The following is a 24,122-nucleotide window of genomic DNA, read 5'->3' as shown; positions in this document are numbered from 1 at the left end:
CTCCATGCCCAGTGTGGAGCCTGATGCAGGGCTCCATTTCACAACCCTGAGGTCACAACCTGAGCAGAAATCAAGAGTCAGATGCTTAACCAGCTGGGCCACCCAGTGCCCTAAAATACTTTTTATGAAGGATCATGATAACACATGAATTGTGTTTATCTCAGGTCTTGCTCTGAAAATCAAAAGTCCTGGTAGATTTTTCTAACTCAGAGAAATCTCCATTATGTTGTTTGATTTATTTGGTTACTTGGAAATCTACTTTTTATTGATATCTACTTGAAAAAAAAGTCTAACTCTTGCCTAAACTTCGGCAGCTGTTAGGTGAAACTTTGTGTTTTCAGCCATGTTTTGAGAATGTGTTGTGTTGCTCTATTTCCTTAATTTTATTTATCCAGCACATTTGTGTGAAATGCTAAGTTGAATGAGCAGCAACTAATAGATCTGATTTGAGGTGTTATGTACAGTCCAACAGATTATAATATCAGAAAAATCTAGTTGCTGAACAATAACCGTAAAAGATGATTGCTACACTGAATTTGCTATGTAGTAGATCTGTGAGACAAAGTCTTGTTAAAAAAAAATTTCTTTTTTAAAGCTTTATTCACCTGGGATGCCTGCGTGGCTCAGCTGGTAAAGCATCTGCTGCTGGCTCAGGTTATGGTCCCAGGGTCTCAGGGTTGAGTCCTGCATCAGGCTCCCTGCTCAGCCAGGAGCCTGCTTCTCCCTCTGCCTGCTGCTCTCTGTCTCATGCGCATTCTCTCTCTCTCTCTCTGCAATGAATAAAATCTTTACAAAAAAATTTATTCGCCTATTTTAGAGAGAGTGTGCATGTGAGTGGGGAAGGGTCAGAAGGAGAGAGTCAGAGAGAATCCCAAGCATAATATTCTCTACTCAGTGTGGAGTCCCACCCGGCACTCAATCCCAGGACCCCTGAACTGAAATCAAGAGTCAGTCGCTCAACCAACTGAGCCACCTAGAAGCTCCAAGTCTTATAAAATTGATAGCCAATTAACTATCTTCATACATCAGGGATTAGATTTCTCATATAATATTAATTTTTCTTTCCTTTTTTTTTTTAAAGATTTTATTTATTAGAGAGAGCAAGTGAGCATGCTTGAGTAGGGTGAGGGGCAAAGGGAGGGGACAAGCAGACTCCCTGTTGAGCAGGGAGCCCAGTGTGGGGCATAATCCCAGGACCCCGAGACCATGACCTGAGCTGAAGTCACATGTTTAACTGACTGAGCCACCTAGGCACCCCTTAGTGTTTTTTTTTTTTTTTTAATTTGGTTTGAAATAGCCAGTCAGCTACTAAATCTGTTAAGTTTATTTGTTCATTCTCGTACTTAGTAACTATTTGCTATCTGATATCTATCCCATTTTGTCATTCTCTCTGATACTGCCCTCATTTTGATATCTTGTTTTTTTCCTCTCATCTTATTGAATTCTTACAGTCTCTTCTACCAGAACACAGTAATCTTTTCAACATGCCAATTTAATTAGCTTGCTCATCATTGCCTATAGAATAAAGAATTAGAGTTAAGGACCTTTATACTTTGACATGGGCCTATCTTTCCAGCTTCATCTTCCACCCAATCTTTTTTCTTCTCCTCTTTCGCAATCTGTCCTCCAGTTATGGTTCCACATTTTAAAATTTGTTTGCCATTTTATTTGTATAGAATACCACTCCATAATTCTCTATTTGTTGAAATTCTTGGACTTTCAGGATCGGCTTAAACTGCTCTTTCTAAAGCCCAAGTATGTCCACTTGGGCTGACTTCACTCAGGCAAAGTAATCCTGCCTTGATGTTCCCATATAAAAGTATTTTACTTTGGTCACTTAATTATATGAAACACTTCAGCCAAAGAAGAACAAAGATGTTTATCCGTGAGAGAGGGACAGGATGAAAGATCAGGAAAAAGCAGTGTGAACATAGTAGATATCATCAGTGTTTGAAATGTTCATATTAATATTTTAAAAAAGTCGTAGACCTAAGGAATTAATAAGGCACGCAAATGTAGACTTCTTTATAAGGCAAGAAAATATTTGCTTTGTCACCCAACCCCCATTTACTTAATGAAAAGTAAGGTTTGTAGTTTGAGGTTTGAGTCTTCATCTCAAGGAATTAAAATAGCCCTTATGCCTTGATTTTTGCGTTTTTGGGCCTAAGTTTGTGTTCTCAGTTGGAGAAAATATAAGGAAAGAGAGGGTGGTTTAGATGGACTTTGTCCACTTTACAGTGCTTAGAGACATCGCACAGCACTTAATTCTCGAGTACTTCTTTCTAGCCTCTACCACCTGCCCTCCCCTGCCCCGAAATAATTAGTTGGAATTCTTTTAATGACAATGGGAGATAATGTTGTAATTTTAGCGATTTTTAGATTATATTTCTACATGTGCTTCTGTTTTGTTTTGTTTTAGAAAAAAGTATGCTTTTGTTTTTTGTTTAAGATGAGAAATACAATTTTTATTTTTTTGGTGCTATGCCTGACATAATAGGAATTCAGTACATCCTCACAGGATGTATTTGTAATAATGCTACTTCATGGTGCAGAGCCCCTTGAAATTTCACTTTCCCCAAACAGTTCCCCCATAAATATGTGACATTATGTGCTGAAGATATTAAATTTTGTAGGAAGACTTATTGTTAAAGTACTTATAGAGTCTCATCATTCTATTACTGCTTGAGGGTTAGTATTTGTCATCACAAGAGAAGTGTATAGTTCTTCATAAAAGTGAGAAGAACTAAAATCAAGTAAATCTGTATTTTCTATAGGAGCTATTTTAGAATGGATTTGTCAGAGAATTAGCATTTTAGTGTTCTGATGGTTGCCTTTTCTGCTGGTGGTTGGTAGTTGAGAAAGAAAAATTGTTCCTAAAGTTCCTAAGTATTTTTCAGTTTATTCTTTCAAAGTGAGTGAAATTAGTGTTATCCCCAGAGACTAGAAAATATTATTAGATAACATATGGTTCACTATGAGGCTTTTACCCATTTATGCTAGGATATCTTGTTGAGGACTAATTCTGTGAAAAAGATTTATTGATTCTATTACATTAAGTTGACTTTTTTTTTTTTTTAACTCAAGTGTCTGGAGGAATCTGCAATATTTACTCTATGACAAATTAAAAGTTAAAATTTATGCCCTCTTATAAAACTTCTTCCTAAAAGCCTTTCTCATTATTTAAGAACATTTAATCAGAGACCCACCTCAGTATATAATGAACTTTTGGAAAGTTCTCCTGTGAAGTGGGAATGCCTAGCTAAGAATGGACATTGGCCTTCTTTTCCTTAGATTGTTGTTTGCTTAATATTTAGTTACATAAGAAAAGTGACATCAGGCCTTACTTTAACCAAAGAAAATTCGGAATTGGTATGAAGCTGAATGAATTTGAATGGATTAACACTACCATTTATAAATGTGTACCATGAGGTATGTTGCCTAACAAAATCAAAGCAGTCAGGACCTGGGAACTGCTGAAGAAGTACTAAGATTCCTATCTCAAGGGCCTTCAAGTATAAGTGGATCTCCTTAATCCATTTTCAGTATTTCAGAAAGCCTGATGGAAGGTTTATATTTGCTGTGATGGAGGTGGTGTTGGCCAGCTGAGCTGCTGTTTTTTTGCTTTTGGTTTTTTGCTTCACTGTAGTAACACTAGCTATTTTATAGGTGACAGAGCTATAAAATTAATTTGTCAGTTTAACAGATGTCTGTTTTGTGCCAAGCACTGTTTTTAGGCTTCTACATTCATAGCAGTGAATTTTTTAAAAAACCTTCTGGGTTCAAGAAGCTTGTACTCTAAATAAGTAAATAATATATGTCAGATGTTAAGGGCTGTAGGAAAAACAAAGTAGGCAAGGGTGTTAGGGTGTGCTGATTTTGAGTGGATGGATGGGGTTGCTATTTTATGAAAGGTGGTGTATGATGCCTCCTTGATAAGATAATAGAGCAAAGACTTAAAGAAGATAGGGAGCAAAGTTTACTGGTATCTTTTAGGCAGAGGTATTGAATGAGTAAGTGCCAGAGTCCTGAAATGGATGCATGCCTAGTGCATTCAAGGAATAGCAAGGAGACCATCATGAATCAAGTAGAGTGAGTGAAAAGGGGAGTGGGGGGAGACTACACCAGAATGCTTATGAGCAGGGGATACAATTTGTGAAGAATCTTGTGGGCCACTGTGAAGAGTTGGGCTTTTATGTGAGTGAGATGGGAGGCACTGGAGAATGTTGAGCAGAGAGTACCACATAATTTATGTTATAAAAGGATCAAACTGCCATACTGAGCACTGACTCTGCGTAGGCAACAGAGGAAGCAGGAAAGACAGCTGCAAGTTACGACAGTACTTTTGGTGAAGGCCAGTGTTGACTAGGAACAGGGTGGAGCTGGTTGCACTGGTGAAACCTGGTCGGATTCTAGATATAATTGAAAGAGCCAACAGGATTTGTCAAAGGATTTGATGTAGGAAGGGAGAGAGGAGAGTTGAGGATGACATCAAAATTTTTGGCGTGTGTAAGAGTAAGGATGAAATTGTCATTTTGTGAGAGAAGAAGAGGTCTATAAAAGGAGTAATTTGAAAGGGGAGACGGTAGGTCGTTTTAGAATATGATAACTTTGAGATGGCTGTTGGTTTCCTAAGTAGTGATATTAAGTAGGCTATGAACTCTATAGATATCTGGAATTCAGTGGAGAGGTGTTATCTGAGGATAGAAATTTGGGCATTATTAACATGTGGGTAATGTTTAAATATTTAAGACTAGACAAGAAAGCAAGGGGATGAGAGTGGAGAGACAAACACAGTCCAAGGATTAAGCCTTGGACTTTCCTGATGTTGAAGAGGTAAGGGGGATCCCAGCCAAAGGAGACCAGACTTTTTTTTTTTGACAGATAGCTTTGTAGATATGATCATCAAAGCAAGCTATAGTGTGGGATTCAAAGTAATTAATTAAATTACATTTAAAAAGAAATTCAAGGGCGTCTGGGTGGCTCAGTGCGTTAAGCCTCTGCCTTCGGCTCAGGCCATGATCCCAGGGTCCTGGGATCGAGCCCCGCATCAGGCTCTCTGCTCAGCAGGGAGCCTGCTTCTCCGTCTCTCTCTGCCTGCCTCTCTGCCTACTTGTGATCTCCGTCTGTCAAATAAATAAATAAAATCTTAAAAGAAAATAAATCTAGCACTAAGTACAAAACTGAGTAACTTCTAGGTGTAATCATTGGGCAATATACAAGATTAGTCACAGGATATGGAAAATCTGAATCACCTGGGATAAATTAATATCTTGCTATTCTGGTATTTCATCCTCTGTAAAAGAAATTTTGGGGTTCTGAAATAAACTGAGATATTTAGTTTCTGAGAATATAGGACTTTCTCTAGAATGATCTACATTTTGACCAGGTTATCTTAGTATAGATTATCTCCATATTATTGTTATTATTTTTAATTTCAACTCAGACCTTTTATTGTTATTGTTGGCATTCAGCCGTGCAATCTGTATAACTTTTTAAAAAAATTTTACTAGACAAAGACTTTTTTAAAATTTAAATTCAGTTAATTAACATATAGTGTATTATTAGTTTCAGAGGTAGAGTTCAATGATTCATCAGTCTTATATAATATCTAGGGCTCATTACATCATTTCCCCTCCTTATGTCCATCACCCAATTATCCTATTTCCCTCATCCCCCCTCCCCTCCAGCAACCCTCTTTCTTTCCTCTGATTAAGAGTCTCTGTCTCACTGATTTCATCTTGATTTATTTTTCCCTCTCTTTTCCTATGACCCTCTGTTTTTTTTTCTTAAATTCCACATATGAGGCAGATCATTTGGTAATTGTCTTTCTCTGTTTGACCTATTTCTCTAAGCCTAATAGCATTTAGTTTCATCTAGGTCATTGCAAATGGCAAGATTTCAATTTTATTGATGGCTGAGTAGTACTCTATTGTGCCTTTTGTATCCATTCATCTGTTGGGGACATTGGAGCTCTTTCCATAGTTTGGTTATTATGGATATTGCTGCTATAAACATTGGGGTGTAGGTGCCCCTTCAGATCACTACATTTGTATCTTTGGAGTAGTTACCTAGTAGTGTATTTGCTGGGTTGTAGGATAGCTCATTTTCAACTTTTGAGGAACCTCCCTGCTGTTTTCCAGAGTGACTGCATCAGCTTGCATTCCCACCAACCGTGTTGGAGGGTTCCCCTTTTGTCAAATCCTTGGTAACACCTGTCATTTCCTGAGTTGTTAATTTTAGCCATTCTGACTGGTATGAGGTGATATCTTATTGTGGTTTTTGATTTGTATTTCCTGACGCCAAGTGATGTTGAGCATTTTTTTCATGCATCTTTTGGCCATGTAAGTGTCTTCTTTGTATAAATATCTGTTCATACCTTCTGCCCATTTCTTGATTGGATTATTCTTTGGGTGTTGTGTTTGATAAGTTCTTTATAGATTTTGGATACTAGGCCTTTATATGATAAGACATTTGCAAATATCTTCCCCCATTCTGTTGGTTATCTTTTGGTTTTGTTGACTATTCCCTTTGCTTTTCAAAAGCTTTCTATCTTGAAGAAGTCCCAGTAATTCATTTTTGCCTTTATTTCCCTTGCCTTTGGAGACATGTCTAACAAGAAGTTGCTGCAGCTGAGGTCAGAGAGGTTGCTGCCTGTGTTCTCCTCTAGGATTTTGCTGGATTCCTGTCTCACATTTAGGTCTTTTATCCATTTTTGAGTCTAATTTTGTGTATGGTATAGAAAATGGTCCAGTAACATTCTTCTGCATGTGTCTGTCCAATTTTCCCAACACCATTTGTTGACGAGACTTTCGTTTTTCCATTGGATATTCTTTCCTGCTTTGTTGAAGATTAGTTGGACATAGAGTTGAGGGTCAATTTCTAGATTCTCTGTTCTGTTCCATTGATCTGTATGTTGTTTTTTTTTTTTTTTTTTTTTTTTTTTTTTGCCAGTACCATACTTCTTGATGATTACAGCTTTGTAATAGAGCTTGAAGTCCAGCATTTTGATGCCACTAGCATTGCTTTTCTTTATCAGAGCATTCCTCTGGCTATTCAGGGTCTTTTCTGGTTCCATACAAATTTCAGGAGTATTTGTTAAAGCTCTGTGAAGAAAGTTGATGGCATTTTGATAGAGGTTGCATTAAATGTATAGATTGTTCTAGGTAGCATAGATGTTTTGACAGTATTTTTTCTTCCAGTCCATGAGTGTGGGATGTTTTTCCATTTCTTTTTGTCTCCTTCAGTTTCTTTCATGAGTGTTTTATAGTTTTCTGAGTTCTGATCCCATGCCTCTTCAGTTAGGTTTATTCTTAGGTATCTTACGGTTTTGGGTGCAACTGGAAATGGGATTGACTTCTTAATTTCTCTTTCTTCTGTCTCATTCTTGGTGTTTAGAAATACAACTGATTTCTGTGCATTGGTTTCATATCCTGCCACTTTGCTGAGTTCCTGTATGAGTTCTAGCAATTTTGGGGTGGAGTCTTTTGGACTTTCCACAGAGAGTATCATGTCATCTGCAAAGAGTGAGAGTTGGACTTCTTTGCCATTCAGATGCCTTCCATTTCTTTTCTTTTCTTTTTTTTTTTTTTAAAGATTTTATTTATTTTATTTGACAGATAGAGATCACAAGTAGGCAGAGAGGCAGGCAGAGAGAGAGGGAGGAGGAAGCAGGCTCCCTGCCAAGCAGACAGCCCAACGTGGGGCTCGATTCCAGGACCCCGGGGTCATGACCTAAGCTGAAGGCAGAGGTTTTAACCCACTGAGCCACCCAGGCGCCCCCTTCCATTTCTTTTTGTTGTCTGATTGCTGAGGCTAGGACTTCTAGTACTATGTTGAATAGCAGTGGTGATAGTGGACATCTCTGGCGTGTTCCTGACCTTAGCAGAAAAGCTCTCAGTTTTTCCCCATTGAGAATGATATTTGCTGTCGGCTTTTTGTGTATGGCTTTTATGATATTGAGGTATATTCCCTTTATCCCTATACTGTGAAGAGTTTTAGTCAAGAAAGGATGCTGTACTTTGTCAAATGCTTTTTCTGCATTTATTGGGAGGATTATATGGTTCTTGTCGCTTGTTTTATTAATATATTGTAATATATTTATTAATATATTTTATTAATATATTTTATCACATTGATTGATCTTGCAGCCCAGGTTAATAATCCTTTTAATGTACTGTTGGATCCTATTGGCAAGTCTATCTTAGAATTTTTGCATCCATGTTCATCAAGGATATTGGTTTGTAATTCTCCTTATTAGTGGGGGATCTTTGGTTTTGGGATCAAGGTAATGCTGGCCTCATAGAAAGAAGTTGGAAGTTTTCCTTTCATTTCTGTGTTTTGAAACAACTTTAGAAGAATAGCTATTAATTCTTCTTTTAATGTTTTATGGAATTCCCCTAGGAAGCCATCTGGCCCTGTACTCTTGTTTGTTGGGAGATTTTTGATAACTCCTTCAATTTCCTTGCTAGTTATGTGTCCATTCAGGTCTTCTCTTCCTGTTTCAGTTTTGGTAGTTTATACATTCCTAGGAATGCATCCATTTCTTCCAGATTGCCTAATTTGTTGGCATATAGTTGCTCAAAATAAGTTCTTGTAGTTGTTTGTATTTCTTTGTTGGTTGTGATCTCTGTTTTTTCATTCATGATTTTATTGATTTGGGTCCTTTCTCTACTTTTGGTAAGTCTGGCCAGGGGTTTATTGATCTTATTATAATTATTTCAAAGAATCAGCTCCTAGTTTTGTTGATCTGTTCTACTGTTCTTCTGGTTTCTATTTCATTGATTTCCGCTCTGATCTTTATTAATTCTCTTCTGCTGGGTTTAGGCTTTATTTGCTGTTCTTTCTCCAGCTCCTTTAGGTGCGAGGTTAGGTTGTGTATTTGAGACCTTTCTTGTTTTTTTCAGAAATTAAAATCATTTTGTAAATATTTTTAATACTTAATAACCATATAATGAAGTTACCAATAAAATACTAGCTTTTATTTTTTTAACCCTCTTTTTTTGGTTGGCAAGTTAATTTTAGCTGTACCAGTTAAGTTGAAGTTAGCCTTGGTGTTCTGAGTCTGTTTCTAAGAATCACATGGTCATAGATTAGCTTTAAATATTAATCAGTACATTGGGCTTTCTGAGGCTTATTTGGAAGTATAGTATAACTGTACATAGGATCATGGCTAAGATCAGTTGGACCTACTACTATTAAAACCAGAAAGAGTGTCATAGCTGACCTAGACATTTTTTACTTTTTTTTTTTTAAAGATTTTATTTATTTGACAGAAGGAACACACGCAGGGGGAGTGGCAGACAAAGGGGAAAGGAGAAGCAGACTCCCCCCTAGCAATGAGCCCAATGTGGGACTTGATATGGAGCTCGATCCCAGGACCCTGGGATCATGACCTGGGCTGAAGACAGATGCTTAACTGAGTCACCTAGATGCCCCAACATTTCTTGTCTTTTTTGATGTAGACTGAGAAACAGAGCTTTTATTTTCTCAACAATATCTAAAGCTGAAACAGTGGTTGGGTTTTTATAGGGCTTGATAAATATTTACTTAAAAAATGAGTGCATATCAGGCTTCTTAATTATATTTAGGTAGGTTTTAGATCTTATTATCTTGATATGGTTTCTGATTTTTTTAATTATATTTTTTAAAAGATTTTATTTATTTGAGAGAGCACATAAGTGGGCAGAGAGAGAGAGAGAGAGGGAGAAGCAGACTCCCCACTAGGCAGGGAGCACAACATGGGGCTCTATCCCAGGACCTTAGGATCATGATCTGAGCTGAAGACAGCCTCTTAACCAACTGAGCCACCCAGGCATCCCTCTTATTTATTTATTTATTTATTTATTTAATTAGTTAACTGATTAATTTGACTGTGCCACTCCAGTGCTCTTAGGTACCCCTCTTTATTTTGTTTTATTTTATTATTTTTGCTTATTTATTTGTGCCACCCCAGTGCCCCTAAAAATATTTTTAATCAAAGAAATGCAATGAAAAAAGAAAAATATCATTTAGAGAAATAAACAATAGCAGGAGAGTGGAGTGATTTAATCTGGCCTCATAAAATATATTTGTTCTTACATCCTTTTCCCTCAAAGGTTATTATTATAATTTTTTAAAGTTTATTTGACAGAGAAAGAGCAGAACCAGGGGGGAGCAGCTGAGGGAGAAGCAGGCTCCCCGCTGCACCCCTCTTATTTTATTTCTTTGTCATGAGTTTGGACTTTGTGGTAGGTATTTTATCCCCCTTGTTAATGGTCATTGCTGATAAAACCAAGGTAATAACAAATTTCAGTACTGATGTTTAATGAATGTGTTATCCAGTATTACAGCAATCATATAATTCCTATATTTCGTACAATTAGCAGAACAAGGAGCTCCAGTGGCGCAATCGGTTAGCGCGCGGTACTTATACAATTAGCAGAACAAGATTAACTTGGAAATGTTTTCTAGGAAGGTCTTTTCAAAGGTAATTTAGTGACTAGATGGAACCCTGCTGAAGTATTTTGGAGAATTTTGTTGTATAAGGAAGTTCTTATGGAACTGAAGTGCTCAGTGAAAGATTGTGCTAGGTACACACAGAATACACCAACCATAGCCAGCTGTTACCTTGTGCCCTGTTTTTTCACAGTGTTTGCACACCAGAGAAGCTAATCACCTTCAGGATATACTGATATAGAGGAGAGTAGCTGCCATTTTAAAGCTTGTGTGCCAAAGGTGCGCATAACATTCTTTTGACCAGAGAAGCCAGGGCCTGGCCAGATGAAAGAGTAGCAGATTTAATACATCTATGCCACTTTCTTACCCCCAAGTAGAATGTAAGATCCTGGAGGGCAGGGGTTTATGCCTGTTTTATTTACTGCATTATTCCAGCTGGTTGTTTTCCTATTAGAAAACTGCATGAGGACGGCATACCTGGCTGGCTCAGTCAGTGGAGCATGTGACTCTTGATCTCCAGGTTGTGAGTTCAAACATCACATTTGGGTATAGGGATTACTTAAAAATAAAATCTTAAAAAAGAAAAAAGAAAGCTGTACAAGGCCAGATTGTGTCTCTTTTTGCTCACCATTATATTTCTACCAGTTAGCAGTATGTAATACATAATAGGAGACTAAGTAATTAATTCATGGAATAAATTATGTAGAAGGCAGACTTATAAAGGTTCTGCACACTTTGCTTAATGCTCCTTTCTTCCTTTATGATATCTTATTCTTGCTCTTTTAGTCGAGCTCTAAATTACCTTTAGTTAGTACTCAATTCCTAATACCCTAGACAATAAAATATAAGGCATTGTTATGAATCATAGCTATGATATTTGAGGTGTAATCTTTGAAGGTAAAGGAGTAGGTGATGGCTCATGTTTTGTGGTATGGGCCTACCCTTTCTGCTTGTGGCCCAGGGTTTTTATTGTGATTATCACTGGAATTGTTGAGAAGGAAGAACATGGATGTATTTTGTTTGTTACTGTAACCTTTAATATGTCTGATCCCCAGGGAGACTTCTGGTACTATGCTTCTGACCTTTAAACAAAGAATAAATGAAAAGTTAGCATAATGCCTCTGGAAGGCTACAGATTTCCTTCTGTAGATTAATAAGTGCTTCTGTAGATTACAGTTGACCCTTGACAACATGGGGGGATGGAGTACTGACACCACCCCAAGAATTGGACATCTGCTTATAACTTTAGACTCCCCCCCCCAACTTTATTGATAGGGAAACTGTAAGAGATCACTTTTTACTGTAATACAATTTGTATTGTACTGTAATACAATTTGTCTAATTTTCATACTGAAGAAATGAACTGCTCACTGAGAGATGATTAGTGTCACATGGTATTTTAAGTGGATACTTGCAACACTCGAGCTTACTGCAATAACAACAGGAGGTGGTTATGAAGTTATTATCATAGTACAGCATGCACTATAGTTAATTTTATGTAGCTATGATTCAGTACTGTCTATGGTTCTCTCAGCTGTGAATGGTATCTTGTATGGTCTGTGTTTGTGCAAATTTTTATAAATTTTAACTTTATATTTACATATATTTAATGGTATCAAGTGATAAATTAGAGTAACATCTACATATATTTTATTTGACCTGTATCTATGTTTTATAAATTCATGATATACCTTTTTCTTAAAATTTTTCAGTATTTCTAGACTATGTGGTTTATCTGTGAGTTTTCTCAAATTGTTAAAAATCTCCATAACAATTTCCAATATATTTATTGAAAAAAAAAATCCACAGGTGGAACCATGCAGTTTAAATGCATGTTATTCAATGGTCAACTGTACTTCTATAGATTACTGTAATGCTTACTTAAAAATATATGATTGTCAATTAAGTTCTAAAAACTAGGTAATTTTTAGTTGATGACGGCATATTATAAAATATTTGTTCTTTCTCTAAAAATCTTAAGGAATTTCAAGAATTTCAAATTTGCTAACCTAACTCTAATGATACATATATGTGATCAGGCTTTAATGTGTTTAAGGTTTCCAGTATAATTGCACTGGGAATTGAGGTGTCTTTTTAAAATTTCCTTTGTAGTTTCTTTTTAAGTATTCTTCATAAGCAAACATGCTTTAATAAGTGTGAATGCTGATTGCATGGGTTTTTTCTGAATGGTTTTCTGGGAACAAATAATAACATGTCTAAAATAATTTTGTCTTTTGTGGGTTGAATAAATTGGACTTCATTGTTAAGGGATAATTTGTTATAGGTAGGATTCTAAAAACCATTAAGTGAAACTTTATTTAAAAAGAGATTTATTCTAATATAAATTATGTACTAGGTAGAAAATAATATTTAATTTAATAGGGGAGGATATGAAGTATCCACAGTTTCTCCAGACACAAATACATAATCGGTACAGAGTTAGAGTAAGACAAGTTTAGATGAGAATCTAGGCCAACTTCATGAGGTCCAAGGTCAGTAGATACCTTTGATGATAGTGCTCAACACAGCTGTCTCTTGGGTCATACTGTGCCAGTTTAGGCTGCTTGTTTGCCTAAGTACAGGGCTCTAAGTTGGAAATAATTTTCCTTTGGAATTTTATCGGCATTGCTTTGTTGACTTCCTGCTTCAGTATTGCTGACGTCATTTTGATTCATGATCCTTCGGATATGGCCCATGTTTTTTTCTTCTGATATCTCTAGATATGTGTAACATCTTCTCTTTATTTCTGGTGATCTGAATTTGACGTGGTGTCTTTATGTGCTTGTGTGTGTGTGTTTGTGTGTGTGTGTATTTCCCAGTTATTGAATTGAGGACTTAATGGGCATTTTGGCTAAACTCTAGAAAATCATGCCTTTCAGTTCAGTTTCTTTGGATATTTTAATTTTCTCCCTTCTGTTTTTTTAGGGGGGCAGGATGTCTGCTGTTCCTGGTATTTTGATGCTTAATCTCTTTGTCTAATTTTCATATCTTTTTCTTTGCCCCCCTTCTATCTCTTTTTTTCTTCGCTTTCTGTAAAATTGTATCAACATTATTTTTTTACCTTCTAGTGAATATTTCATTTCTGCTCTTACGTCATTAAAGGAAAATTATTTCAACACTTGTTAAAATAACAGGGAAGACCATTCAGGATTATTGCAATAGGAGTGTATTAGTCTATTTGGTCTGCCATAATAAAATGATATAGATTGGATGCTTTAAAACAACAGAAGTTTATTTTCTCACAGTTCTAGGGGCCGATGGCCTGAGATCAGGATACCAGCATGGTTGAGTTCTAGCAAGGACTCTCTTTTTGGCTTTCAGATGGCCACCATCTTGCTGTATAATCACATGGCCATTGTGGAGTTGGGGGAGGGATCTGGGATCTCCTTTCCTCTTTTCATAAGCCACTGGGACTATTGTATCAGGATCTCATCACTTATGATGCCATTAACCTCATTACCTCCTAAAAGCCCTATCTTTAAATATAGTCATATTGGGAGTTAGTATTCACGTATTAAAAAATAAGAATTCTGTGGGAGGAACAACAAAATTAAGTCCCCAGCAATCTATAACAAAGGGTGTTAAAATAGAGAGAGATGGGGCTCAGTTATGAATATAGCAAAGACAGCTGGGGTATATAGCCAATAAGCAGAGTGAGGGGTCAGTGAATACAAAATAACTAAGAGAAAACAGCAAGGATAGGAGATTCTTGAAGGTAGTTCAAGGATTATACGTCAAAGTTAGGGGTTGAAAAACTTAACCAGGCATCAAGGGAGAGGGAATTTTTCCAAATTGGCCTATCAGGATTCTTACTAAAATTGGCCTACGTAGACCCAACAAGGATTGGACCAACATGGAAGGCCTAGTGTCATGGCCTTGTCAAGAAGCAGGGTGAGAGTTGCCTAACTAAAGTTTGGTTAAGGAGAGAGTTTTTTTTTAGCATGTGGCAGTCTCTTTCTCTCTCTCTATATATGCACACACACACACACACATACACATTCTTAATTGTTCTGGTATTTCTCATTCCAGAGAATGTCTTTTTCAGAGAATAACCTTGAAGCTTCTCTCAGGGTAGTGATGGGAGTGGGGGTGTATTTGCCTAGCAATGTGGAGTATGTGCATGTTAGAGGAAATCTCTTAAACAACTTTCACTTAGTCTTTCTTATGTTAGATTCTCTTTTTTTGGACTTGGTTCTAGAAATTTCTTTGCAGTAGAGTTATTATGTCTTTTGAGATTCAGTGGTATAATTTGGGGTTTCTTCATCTTTCCCTATTCCTGACTTGAGATTCAGCTCTCTCAGGTTTGCTGAGTCAGTTGCCTATTAACCATTTGCTTTCTGACTTCCAAAATACTGTTGCTATTGTCTCCTCTTTGTTTTTTTCCATCCTTGTGGGCTGATTTCTTTTTAAGCAATCAGTTTGCTGTAAATTTAGGAATTTGATGAAGGGGCAACATTAGATGTGTGCTTTTAAATCTGTTGTCTTAACTGGGAAGTTGCAGCTAATGATTCAGAATGAGAAAGCAATTTGAATAGTTCAAGGGAATTTGCCATTTTTTTGGTTTTTTTTTTTTTGGACTTTGAGGATTTTCCTGTGTTTGTTTGTTTTTTTTTTTTCAGATACTTAATTATTGCTAAGTGGTATTTCATAACTATTCTGTCATTTCCCTCTGTACTTAGAAGAATAGCAAGACTTTTTGTAAAATTTATTGGTGGCTACAAACAACAGATATTGGGGAAAATAAGTGAGAGCAGTATGACACGTATCTGTTGGGTACCATTAGGATGATGATCTCAGTTTTATGTCACTTAATCCTCATAGCAATTCTGTAAGGTAAGTGATATCACTTATGGGTAAGGAAAGATAATGATCAGAGAGATTAAGTAACTTGCTTAAGAGCTAGTCAGCGTTGGAGCTTAGTTTCAAGCTTAGGTTTTTAAGACCTTTCACCTCTTTTTAGTTCACCATCTCCTTTTGTTCTTCAGAACTATGTGCACAATTCATTCATTCACTGAGTGACTGTTAACTTGCCTGCTCTGTGTTGGGCCTTGGGAACACAGAGGGGACTAGGTCATGCCTTGATGGAATAGGGATGGACATGATCAGATTTACCTTTCAGTAGGATTTCTGGTGATCCACGCAGATTGACAAGAGTAGCAACAATAGGCAGCTTAAGTTAATTACAGAAGTCCTGGTAAAAGACTGTGTTGGTTTTAACTAGATAACAGAGGCAATATAGAAAAGTGGGTGAAAATGAGATGCCTATTAGAGATAGAATTGACAGGTTTAGGGTGTGATGTGAATTTGCAGGGAACTGGAAGAACTGAGGATGACTCCATGTTTGATCTGAATTGAGTGCTGTTGGTGCCCTTACTGATACAAGGAATAACAGGCTGGTGTGGTGGAAGAGACTAATAATATAATCATAGCAATGTTACATCTTTTAGAGGTACCCGTGGGAAGATGTCCAGTAGGCACATAAACACCTGAGAACTCAACTGAGTGCTGTTAATGGGCTAGAGCAATAAATTTGGGTGTCACTCACCTAAAGATAGTACTTAAAGCCATGGGACTACATAGAATTATTTAGGTAAAGTGTGTAGACATAGGTGTAGTAAGTCTGAAGCAGTGTTACTGATTCACTTCTATGGAGAGTCATCATTAAACTTCTTATCTTGGAATTACATATAAACCTAATAGCATTTGCTGTTTGGGAAAAGCAAATCCCACTGTGTAGTCATGTCATAAAAGACATTAACCAACAAGTATACTGAAAACATGCCAGTAGTTCACAGCTTTTTGACTGAACTACATACTACACGTCCTTGACTTTCATGAGAGAATAGACCTGACAACATTCACATGGGAAATCCCAGATTTGCAAATTCAGCAAAAGAGGAGAGTTTATGGTATGTACATCAACTTTTCTTTAAGTATAGATAAGTAAAGAAAAATAAGTTCCCACTGAGATGCTGAAAGTCAAACATCTGGGATCACTTATTAGCCAATTCACTATTATACATTAGTCTCATAGAATCCGAGCTTTTTAAAATTAAATGTTTTACATTTCATGAACACTTTAGGTTGAATTATAAATGTTAGATATGCTAAGCATGAAAGAAGCTTTATAAGAACACTTGAAAAATTAGAATTTACAATAGGCAAAAACTGGAAGCAATCCCAGTGTCCATAAGTAGGACAGTAGGTAAATAATTGTGGTATAATTGGTCAGTGGGCTAGTATATACAACAACATCGTTGAATATCAAAAACATTTTATTGAGTGAAAAAAGCCACATATAAAATCTATAAAATTTCATTTAATGAAGTTCAAGAAAGGGCAAAAACTAATTTATAATGAGACAAACCAGAACATTGGATCCCTATGGAGGTTATTGATTGACCATAAGGGAACTGCCAGGGGATGATGGAAATGTTCTATATATTGATTGCCGTGTTTGTTAAATGGGTGTATGCATTTGTCGAAACTCACCAACTTGTATACATAGGATTTGTACATTTCATTGTGTATAAGTTTTACTTCAGTTAAAAAAAAATGTGAGGATACATACAGGGAACCACACTGGTGAGGCATTCCTGTTGTCTCAGATAATCAGGATAAGTTTCTCAGGGGAGGTAGTCTTTCACATGTCTCATTTTTATCCCTCAGGTTTAAGATGACTTCTGTTAAACTCTTAGTTAACTCCACACAATAACAGCTATTCCTAGGACAGCTGTTGAATTTATTGTGTGATTTAGAATACTTGAGGTAATAAAAGGAACTGTTGTTATCAGCTACACTGGGGCATTAAGTAAAAACTGTGACCATTTTTCCCGGTTTTTGGAGTACTACACTCCACTACAGTCACAGTTGAAGGAAGGCAGTAGCAGAGCAGGTATTACCTGAGGGTATAGTCTCTGCTTGGTCCTTATCTAAAGGTGGATAAAAGGGGTCAGGGTTGGCAAAATGGAGAGAGGTGGAGATTACTTGTGGCGGGGCCGACATGTGTTTCTGTAAATTGCAACTTACTTACATGTTAGCTTTCTAGAAAGATATGTTATTTATTTTTTATTTCCAGAGTTATTCATGTTGTTTTATTTGTTCCTTTCAAACAGGAGATAGTGGATACTCCCTTCAAAAATGGAGGATGGAAAGCCCGTTTGGGCTCCACACCCTACAGATGGATTTCAGATGGGCAATATTGTAGATATTGGCCCTGACAGCTTAACAATTGAACCCTTGAACCAAAAAGGCAAGGTGAGTTTCTCAGCTGAGATTTCAAAATTTGATTTTTTTCTAGAGATATCTTCCTTCTTAATGAAATAGATATTCCTAACACAGTGTAAGGGAAAGCAATTTTCTGGTAAGTGAGTCTTAATTTTCTAGTGAGTTATTTAATTTATTGTGTAAGTATACATCCCAGAGAAAAAGTGATGTCCTATCATAAAATCAGACAGAAATCTAGTGAGCCTTTTATTATCTCATTCTTAAGATATAGCTATATGATAAAATATGAACAATAACATTTTTATTCCTTATACTATTTTGCTAAAGCTCATGTATCTGTGATGTAGTCAAATGTTATAAAACAAAATGATGGGAAGTGAACGGGATTTTATCAAAGTTTTCTTTTTGCTTTAGCTTCTAGATGATTTTTTTAAAGCTTTTTATTTACTTAAATTTATTAGCGTGGGGTTGGCATAAATATATTTCTAAATATTTTTTTAAGATTTTTAATTATTTATTTGACAGAGAGAGAGATCACAGGTAGACAGAGCAGCAGGCAGAGAGAGAGAGAGGGGAAAGCATGCTCCCTACTGAACAGAGAGCCTGATGTGGGACTCGATCCCAGGACCCTGATATCATGACCTGAGCCGGAGGCAGTAGCTTAACCCACTGAACCACCAGGCACCCCTGGAATAAATATATTTCTATTAAATAAAGATAGTTAATTTTTTTTTAAGATACTTAAGTGTTGCAAACCCTTCTATTATTATTAATATTTTCACTATAATGATAGGGTTTTTTTTATTATAGTGATAGTTTTTAAAATATAGCGTATTAAATTTTGTATACATGGCGTCTATTTCTTTTTTCCTTAAACTAGATATTATTACGAAATGGGAGTTTGGGGAAAATGTGATCAGGAGTCTCTCTGAGTGTTCATGGGGACTATAAGGTCTGTTTTTGTGGGAGAACTTCACAATTTTTAGTTTAATAAATATTCCTGTTAAACAGATCTTCTGACTAAATTAAACTTGTTGATGTCATTTCTGTTTACTTTAGACTCTGAGACTGTACGTGAATAATTTATATTCTACTGATACATGGTTAACTAATGCCATATGACTGCCATCCTTCTGGGAACCTTAGAAAAACAAGGTGGATCTCTCATGAGGTCTTTTCACAGAGAAAACTATTCTGTTACTGTAAACAACCCAGGAACCTAAATGCATAATATATAATGTGCTGTGTTAGAGGAGGCCAATTAAAGATACTCTGAAGAAAGAAAACACAAAGTGTTTCTAGTTTTTCCTCTTATTAACAAGTACTTATTTGTTCTTACAGTGCTGTACATGTTCAGAGAATGACAGAGTTAAGAAATAAGCACAATTATTTTCATATATTTGAAGTTGTAGGGGAGGGAAAATTTCCTCTATGCTTTCAGGTTTCCGGGGGGACCTAAGAATAAAACTGATATAAGACATGGTATAAAAGCTTACCATTTTTATTACATTTTAATGTGTATATGTGTATGTGTATATCTTCACAAGAGAATGAAGATCCAAAGAGGTGACCCGAGCAGAAAGCTCTTATATATTTTTGACAAACAATAAATTTGTGAAGAATTGATAAGACAAAGGGGTTTGGGTTAGGGGCAGTACATTGTGATGAAGGAATTAGGAAGGTAAGAGTTAGTATGACAGAGTTTGTATAGATTTGTCTTGGCCTTGATTTCCTTTCTCTGGTGATAAGAATATCTTCTTTCTGCCTGGTACAGGCAGGGCACTTTTCACAAAGGAATTTTATCTCCTGATTTCAAGGATATAAAGGAGGGTGAGAATGGCTTTTTTGCACTTGCTTCTTAAGAGCTTTTAATTCAAAATTATAAGTATGTCAAAGTAGCATATTTAGGGTTATAGAAATTTAGTGAGCTTTTCAGTATCCTTCAAAAAGTTTTTTTTCATTTTTGTGTAGCATATTTTATAAGGACAGTAAATTGAAGGCTGCAATGAAATGAGAAGTATTATTTCCTAGGTATAGTCTGTTGTATATATTTTGTTTTATCCACAGGTGACAAAATAATTCAGTTCAGGCATAGAGGAAACTTTATTTATGAGTATATGCTTTTTCCTATTTTAAATATTTGTGTGCTTTCAACTTTGCCTTATTAGTATTAATCTGTACATACATAGAAGCAATAAAAATATTTCAAATTTAAATTGTGGAGTTATGAAAACTTTGTGGATCTGTAGTTAATTCTATAAACTAAGAAGCTTCTTTCCATAAACATTTTTTGGAAGTTAACAAGTTCTCAGAGATTGGTTCTAATTTTAATTTTTTCTCTTACTCTCTCATCAGGGTCTTAATAAATTAAAACATGTCATAATAACCATACAGTTGAGAAGATCCATAAGAATAGCAGTCTTTTGCTTAGTAATTCGTGGTAGAGAGAACATCATCTTTTAAATATGAAGAAATTACGTGCATAAATCGATGGACAAGTCAAGTGGATCTGTTTGCTGATATAGTAGAAGCATGAAAGAGGGAATTAGTAGCTCTGGTGGGGAACATGTCTGATGATAGCAATGGCTTTAAAATTTTTTGATTGTGGCCAATAGTAAGAAATGGATTTTACATTGTATTTGATGTGTGTATTGTGCATGTGTATATATTTATAAGAAATAGAGGCGGGGGGGAAAGAAATAGATTATATTTGTCAACAAGTATGTGTATTGTGTGTGTATGCATACATAAATTAAACATCCTTATCACATGTGATACATTTTAGTGTTTTTTAATATCTTTTTTGCTGTTAAAAATGCTGTCTTGAACCTCTAAATCGATTTCATGTTCCTTATTTGCAGCAAACTGGACTTTAGGCTAAAACCCTAAGTATATGGCATATTATGGGTCCACATTGTCTTTTTCTCTCCACTTTGCTAGTCTTATCTTTTATCAGTCAACAGTCTCCTTCTCATGCTCTTGCCATATGCTTATACTTGTGTGTCTGTTTTTCCTTTTCTTGCATCTTTCCTCTCCAGTATTTATCATGCCCTCACCATATATCAGGTGGTTTTGGGTACTTTGTGTCCTTGCTCACAGTGCTCTTTTTGTCACTCTCTTTAGCTTTTTGCTTAGCAAATTTTATTTATCTCTTAAGACTGAGGTCACCTTTCTGAAATTTTTCCATAGATACCCAGTCTCTCCTTCCTCCTCCCATGCAGTAGAATTTACTGTTGATTATTTGTTCTTTGGAGCAGTGCTAAAAATTCTTAGCTGCCTGTAATATTTTATCAGAGATATTTGTTTATATTTCTCTCCTCCTCCCTACTAGACTGTAATCTCAAATGCAGAGACTTTTATTTGTCCGTTTTGTCACTGTAGCTTCATATGCTGTGTTTGATGTGTGGTAGATGTTTACTGCTGGTGATCAATGTGTGCTTTGTTATGTGATCGTCCCTTGATAAGAGAAAATGCATCCTCCCTCTAAAAAGAAAACAGTTGCTTTAATGAAACAAATTTTCTTTCTCACTGAGTAGGCAATAAAGGGGAGAAGATAAGGGGTGGTGATGATTGGGGGGTGAAGGGGAGAGAGAAACTATCTTCTAAGATTCATTACTGGCCTCTTACTCCTGCTCTTAACCTTCCCATTTTAGGAATTTGTTTTCTTCAACTGCTGCCCCACTTTCAGGAGCCTCTTATATTTGATATGTCTCCAAACAAGAAAGAACCAAAATCTGGGGTCTGACGAGTCCTTACCCCCTTTGCCACAGTCTGTGACATGACCAGTTATTTTTGAATACATTTTCCTATAGAATCATTGTTAAAAGTTATAGATCGCTTTATATTGCCATTAGTATACTTAATGTACATTATGGATCAATTCTGATTTTGTGATTGATCTTGTAAACCTTTGCACATTTATAACATTAAGAGCATGTGTGCTGGGTTCCGAATAAGTAACTTTCAGAGTTTTTAGGCCTAACAGTTTTCTAATTTGGGTGTGACTTAGAATAAGTGATCTCAAATTACATCTCAAGAGTATTAAATTTTATTCATGTCATTCTAACAGTTATCTTTAAATTTATACTTCTCAAACAATTACAGTCACTCTTGTGGTTGAACTTTCCATCCATATCAAATAAAGCTCTAAGGAAAAATGGTCAATTATTTTAAAATAATATTTAGAGTTCTACACATGTACATACATGCATGAGTATAAGACTACTGCTATAGTTTACAGAGTAAATCCAGGCTGCTGATATTACCTTAATTCACTCTTCCAAGATACTATCTTAATGCTAGAGCCATAGCATTTAAGTGGTATAATAAATACAAACTTATTTTATGGACCAAGTAGTTTTGGATACTGTTTAGATTTCTGATACATTTCTATATAGGAATTTGGGTCTAATATGCCTTACTCAAACATTACCATTAGTTAAATAATACTCTGTAGTGGTCACATATTTAATATATATATTTAAACAATAAAATTGCTTTATATACAAACATTAAATTTAAGAAAAAAATTGTTAAAGTATATACCATGTAAATTTAATATTAATATGCTTCTTGTTTTGCCCCAGTGTAGGCGTTAGAGCATAGGATCTTTTTTATTGATTTCCATTATTTTTTTTTCTAAGATTTTATTTATTTATTTGACACAGAGAGAGAGAGATCACAAGTAGGCAGAGAGGCAGGCAGAGAGAAAGGGGGAAGCAGGCTCCCTGCCGAGCAGAAAGCCCGATGTGGGGCTCGATTTCAGGACCCTGAGATCACGACCTCAGCCGAAGGCAGAGGCTTAACCCACTGAGCCACCGAGGTGCCCCTGATTTCCATTATTGATTTCATGTTCATGGTAAATGGTTAATATTTGAGTAAGGTTATTATCCTCTTTTTGGGTTAGTGACTTATTAAATAGAAGGATCTTGTATTACATTTTAATGAAAAGCATACTGTTGCTGTTATTACAGGTATGCAACCAATTAATCACCTTTATTTTTCTTATTATTTATAAGCTGCTAGTTTAATGAGCTCTTGTTTTGTTTGCTAGACATTTTTGGCTCTCATAAACCAAGTGTTCCCTGCAGAAGAAGACAGCAAAAAAGATGTGGAAGATAATTGTAAGTATCAGGTCAAGAAATAGTTCTCAGTGCAGTAAAGGAAGTTATCCTTCCAAAAAGTAAATTAGTGGTTTTATTACTAGGTATACTATACTGGTTCAGAAGAAATGTAGCCTTTTGATGTGAAGGTTCATGTGAATGGAGGAGCTCAAATGTCCTGAATTCATTATTGTCATACATTTGTACTTTGGTGAAAGAGTCTTAAATGTCCTTTTAAAGTGTTATTTCGGTTGTGTAAATGTGGGAAATGGTCATAATTTACTATGAAGTCTGAACCAAAAATCTCTTGTTAACAGTTTTGAAAGAGTTATTTTGAAGCTCATCTAGAATCAGATAGCTTTTATAGTAGTATGTATGGCTAATTTGGAAGTTGAGTCAAGAGGACCCATTTAATGTCACTGTTTAAAGGAAACAAACATTAAAAAAATGTATAGTAAGTATTAATTGAAAAGTCGCTTTTATTTATTTATTTATTTAAAAATATTTTATTTATTCATTTGACAGACAGAGATCACAAGTAGGCAGAGAGGCAGGCAGAGAGAGAGAAAGAGAGGAAAGGCTCCCTGCTGAGCAGAGAGCCCGATGCGGGACTCGATCCCAGGACCTGAGATCATGACCTGAGCCAAAGGCAGAGGCTTAACCCACTGAGCCACCCAAGTGCCCCGAAAAGTTTATTTTATTTTTATTTTTTTAAAAGATTTTATTTATTTGACAGAGAGAGAGAGATCACAAGTAGGCAGAGAAGCAGGCAGAGAGAGAGAGGGGAGGAGGGGAGGAAGCAGGCTCCCTGTGGAGCAGAGAACCTGACGCGGGGCTCGATCCCAGGACCCCGGGATCATGACCTAAGCCGAAGGCAAAGGCATTAACCCACTGAGCCACCCAGGTGCCCCGAAAAGTTGATTTTAGAACCTTGAATTTTTTTTTTTTAAAGCACATTTTGCCTTCTTCTTCTTCTTCTTTTTTTTTTTTTTTTTAAAGATTTTATTCACTTATTTGACAGACAAAGATCACAAGCAGGCAGAGAGAGAGAGGAGAAAGCAGACTCCCCAAAGGGCAGAGAGCCCGATGTGGCGCTCCATCCCAGGAACGTGGAATCATGACCTGAGCCGAAGGCAGAGGCTTTAACCCACTGAGCCACCGAGGCGCCCAGAACCTTGAATTTTATCTTAGCCTGGTGAACAAGCTATGTTTATTGTTACATTTTCAAGGTTAAGCAGTTTTATTTTTTATTTGGCAGTAGTTTTCTTTAAAGATTTATTTGTTTTAGGGAGAGAGTGTGCAAGCTGGGGAAGGAAGAGAAGGAAAGAGAGGAGAGAAGCAGACTCCCTTGGAACCCAA

At 36.2% G+C, this 24,122-nt stretch overlaps 1 protein-coding gene across 7 annotated transcripts in view; it reads left to right on the top strand.

Annotated features, from left to right (window-relative positions):
* MYO6 (myosin VI) overlaps positions 1-24,122 on the top strand; it is a 155,991-nt gene that overhangs the window by 38,087 nt on the left and 93,782 nt on the right. For all 7 annotated transcript variants that reach the window (XM_032339239.1, XM_032339235.1, XM_032339241.1 and 4 more), the window contains exons 2-3: positions 17,550-17,691; positions 22,715-22,784. In XM_032339239.1, coding sequence (XP_032195130.1) covers positions 17,575-17,691; positions 22,715-22,784 — 187 coding nt within the window. In that variant the 5' untranslated portion in view covers positions 17,550-17,574. The remainder of the gene's footprint in view (positions 1-17,549; positions 17,692-22,714; positions 22,785-24,122) is intronic.

The sequence above is a fragment of the Mustela erminea genome, chromosome 4 (assembly GCF_009829155.1).
Source record: "Mustela erminea isolate mMusErm1 chromosome 4, mMusErm1.Pri, whole genome shotgun sequence".
In the NCBI taxonomy this organism is placed as follows: domain Eukaryota; kingdom Metazoa; phylum Chordata; class Mammalia; order Carnivora; family Mustelidae; genus Mustela; species Mustela erminea.
The sequence above is the reverse complement of the archived record's forward strand: the minus strand, read 5'-3'. Positions and strand labels throughout refer to the sequence as shown.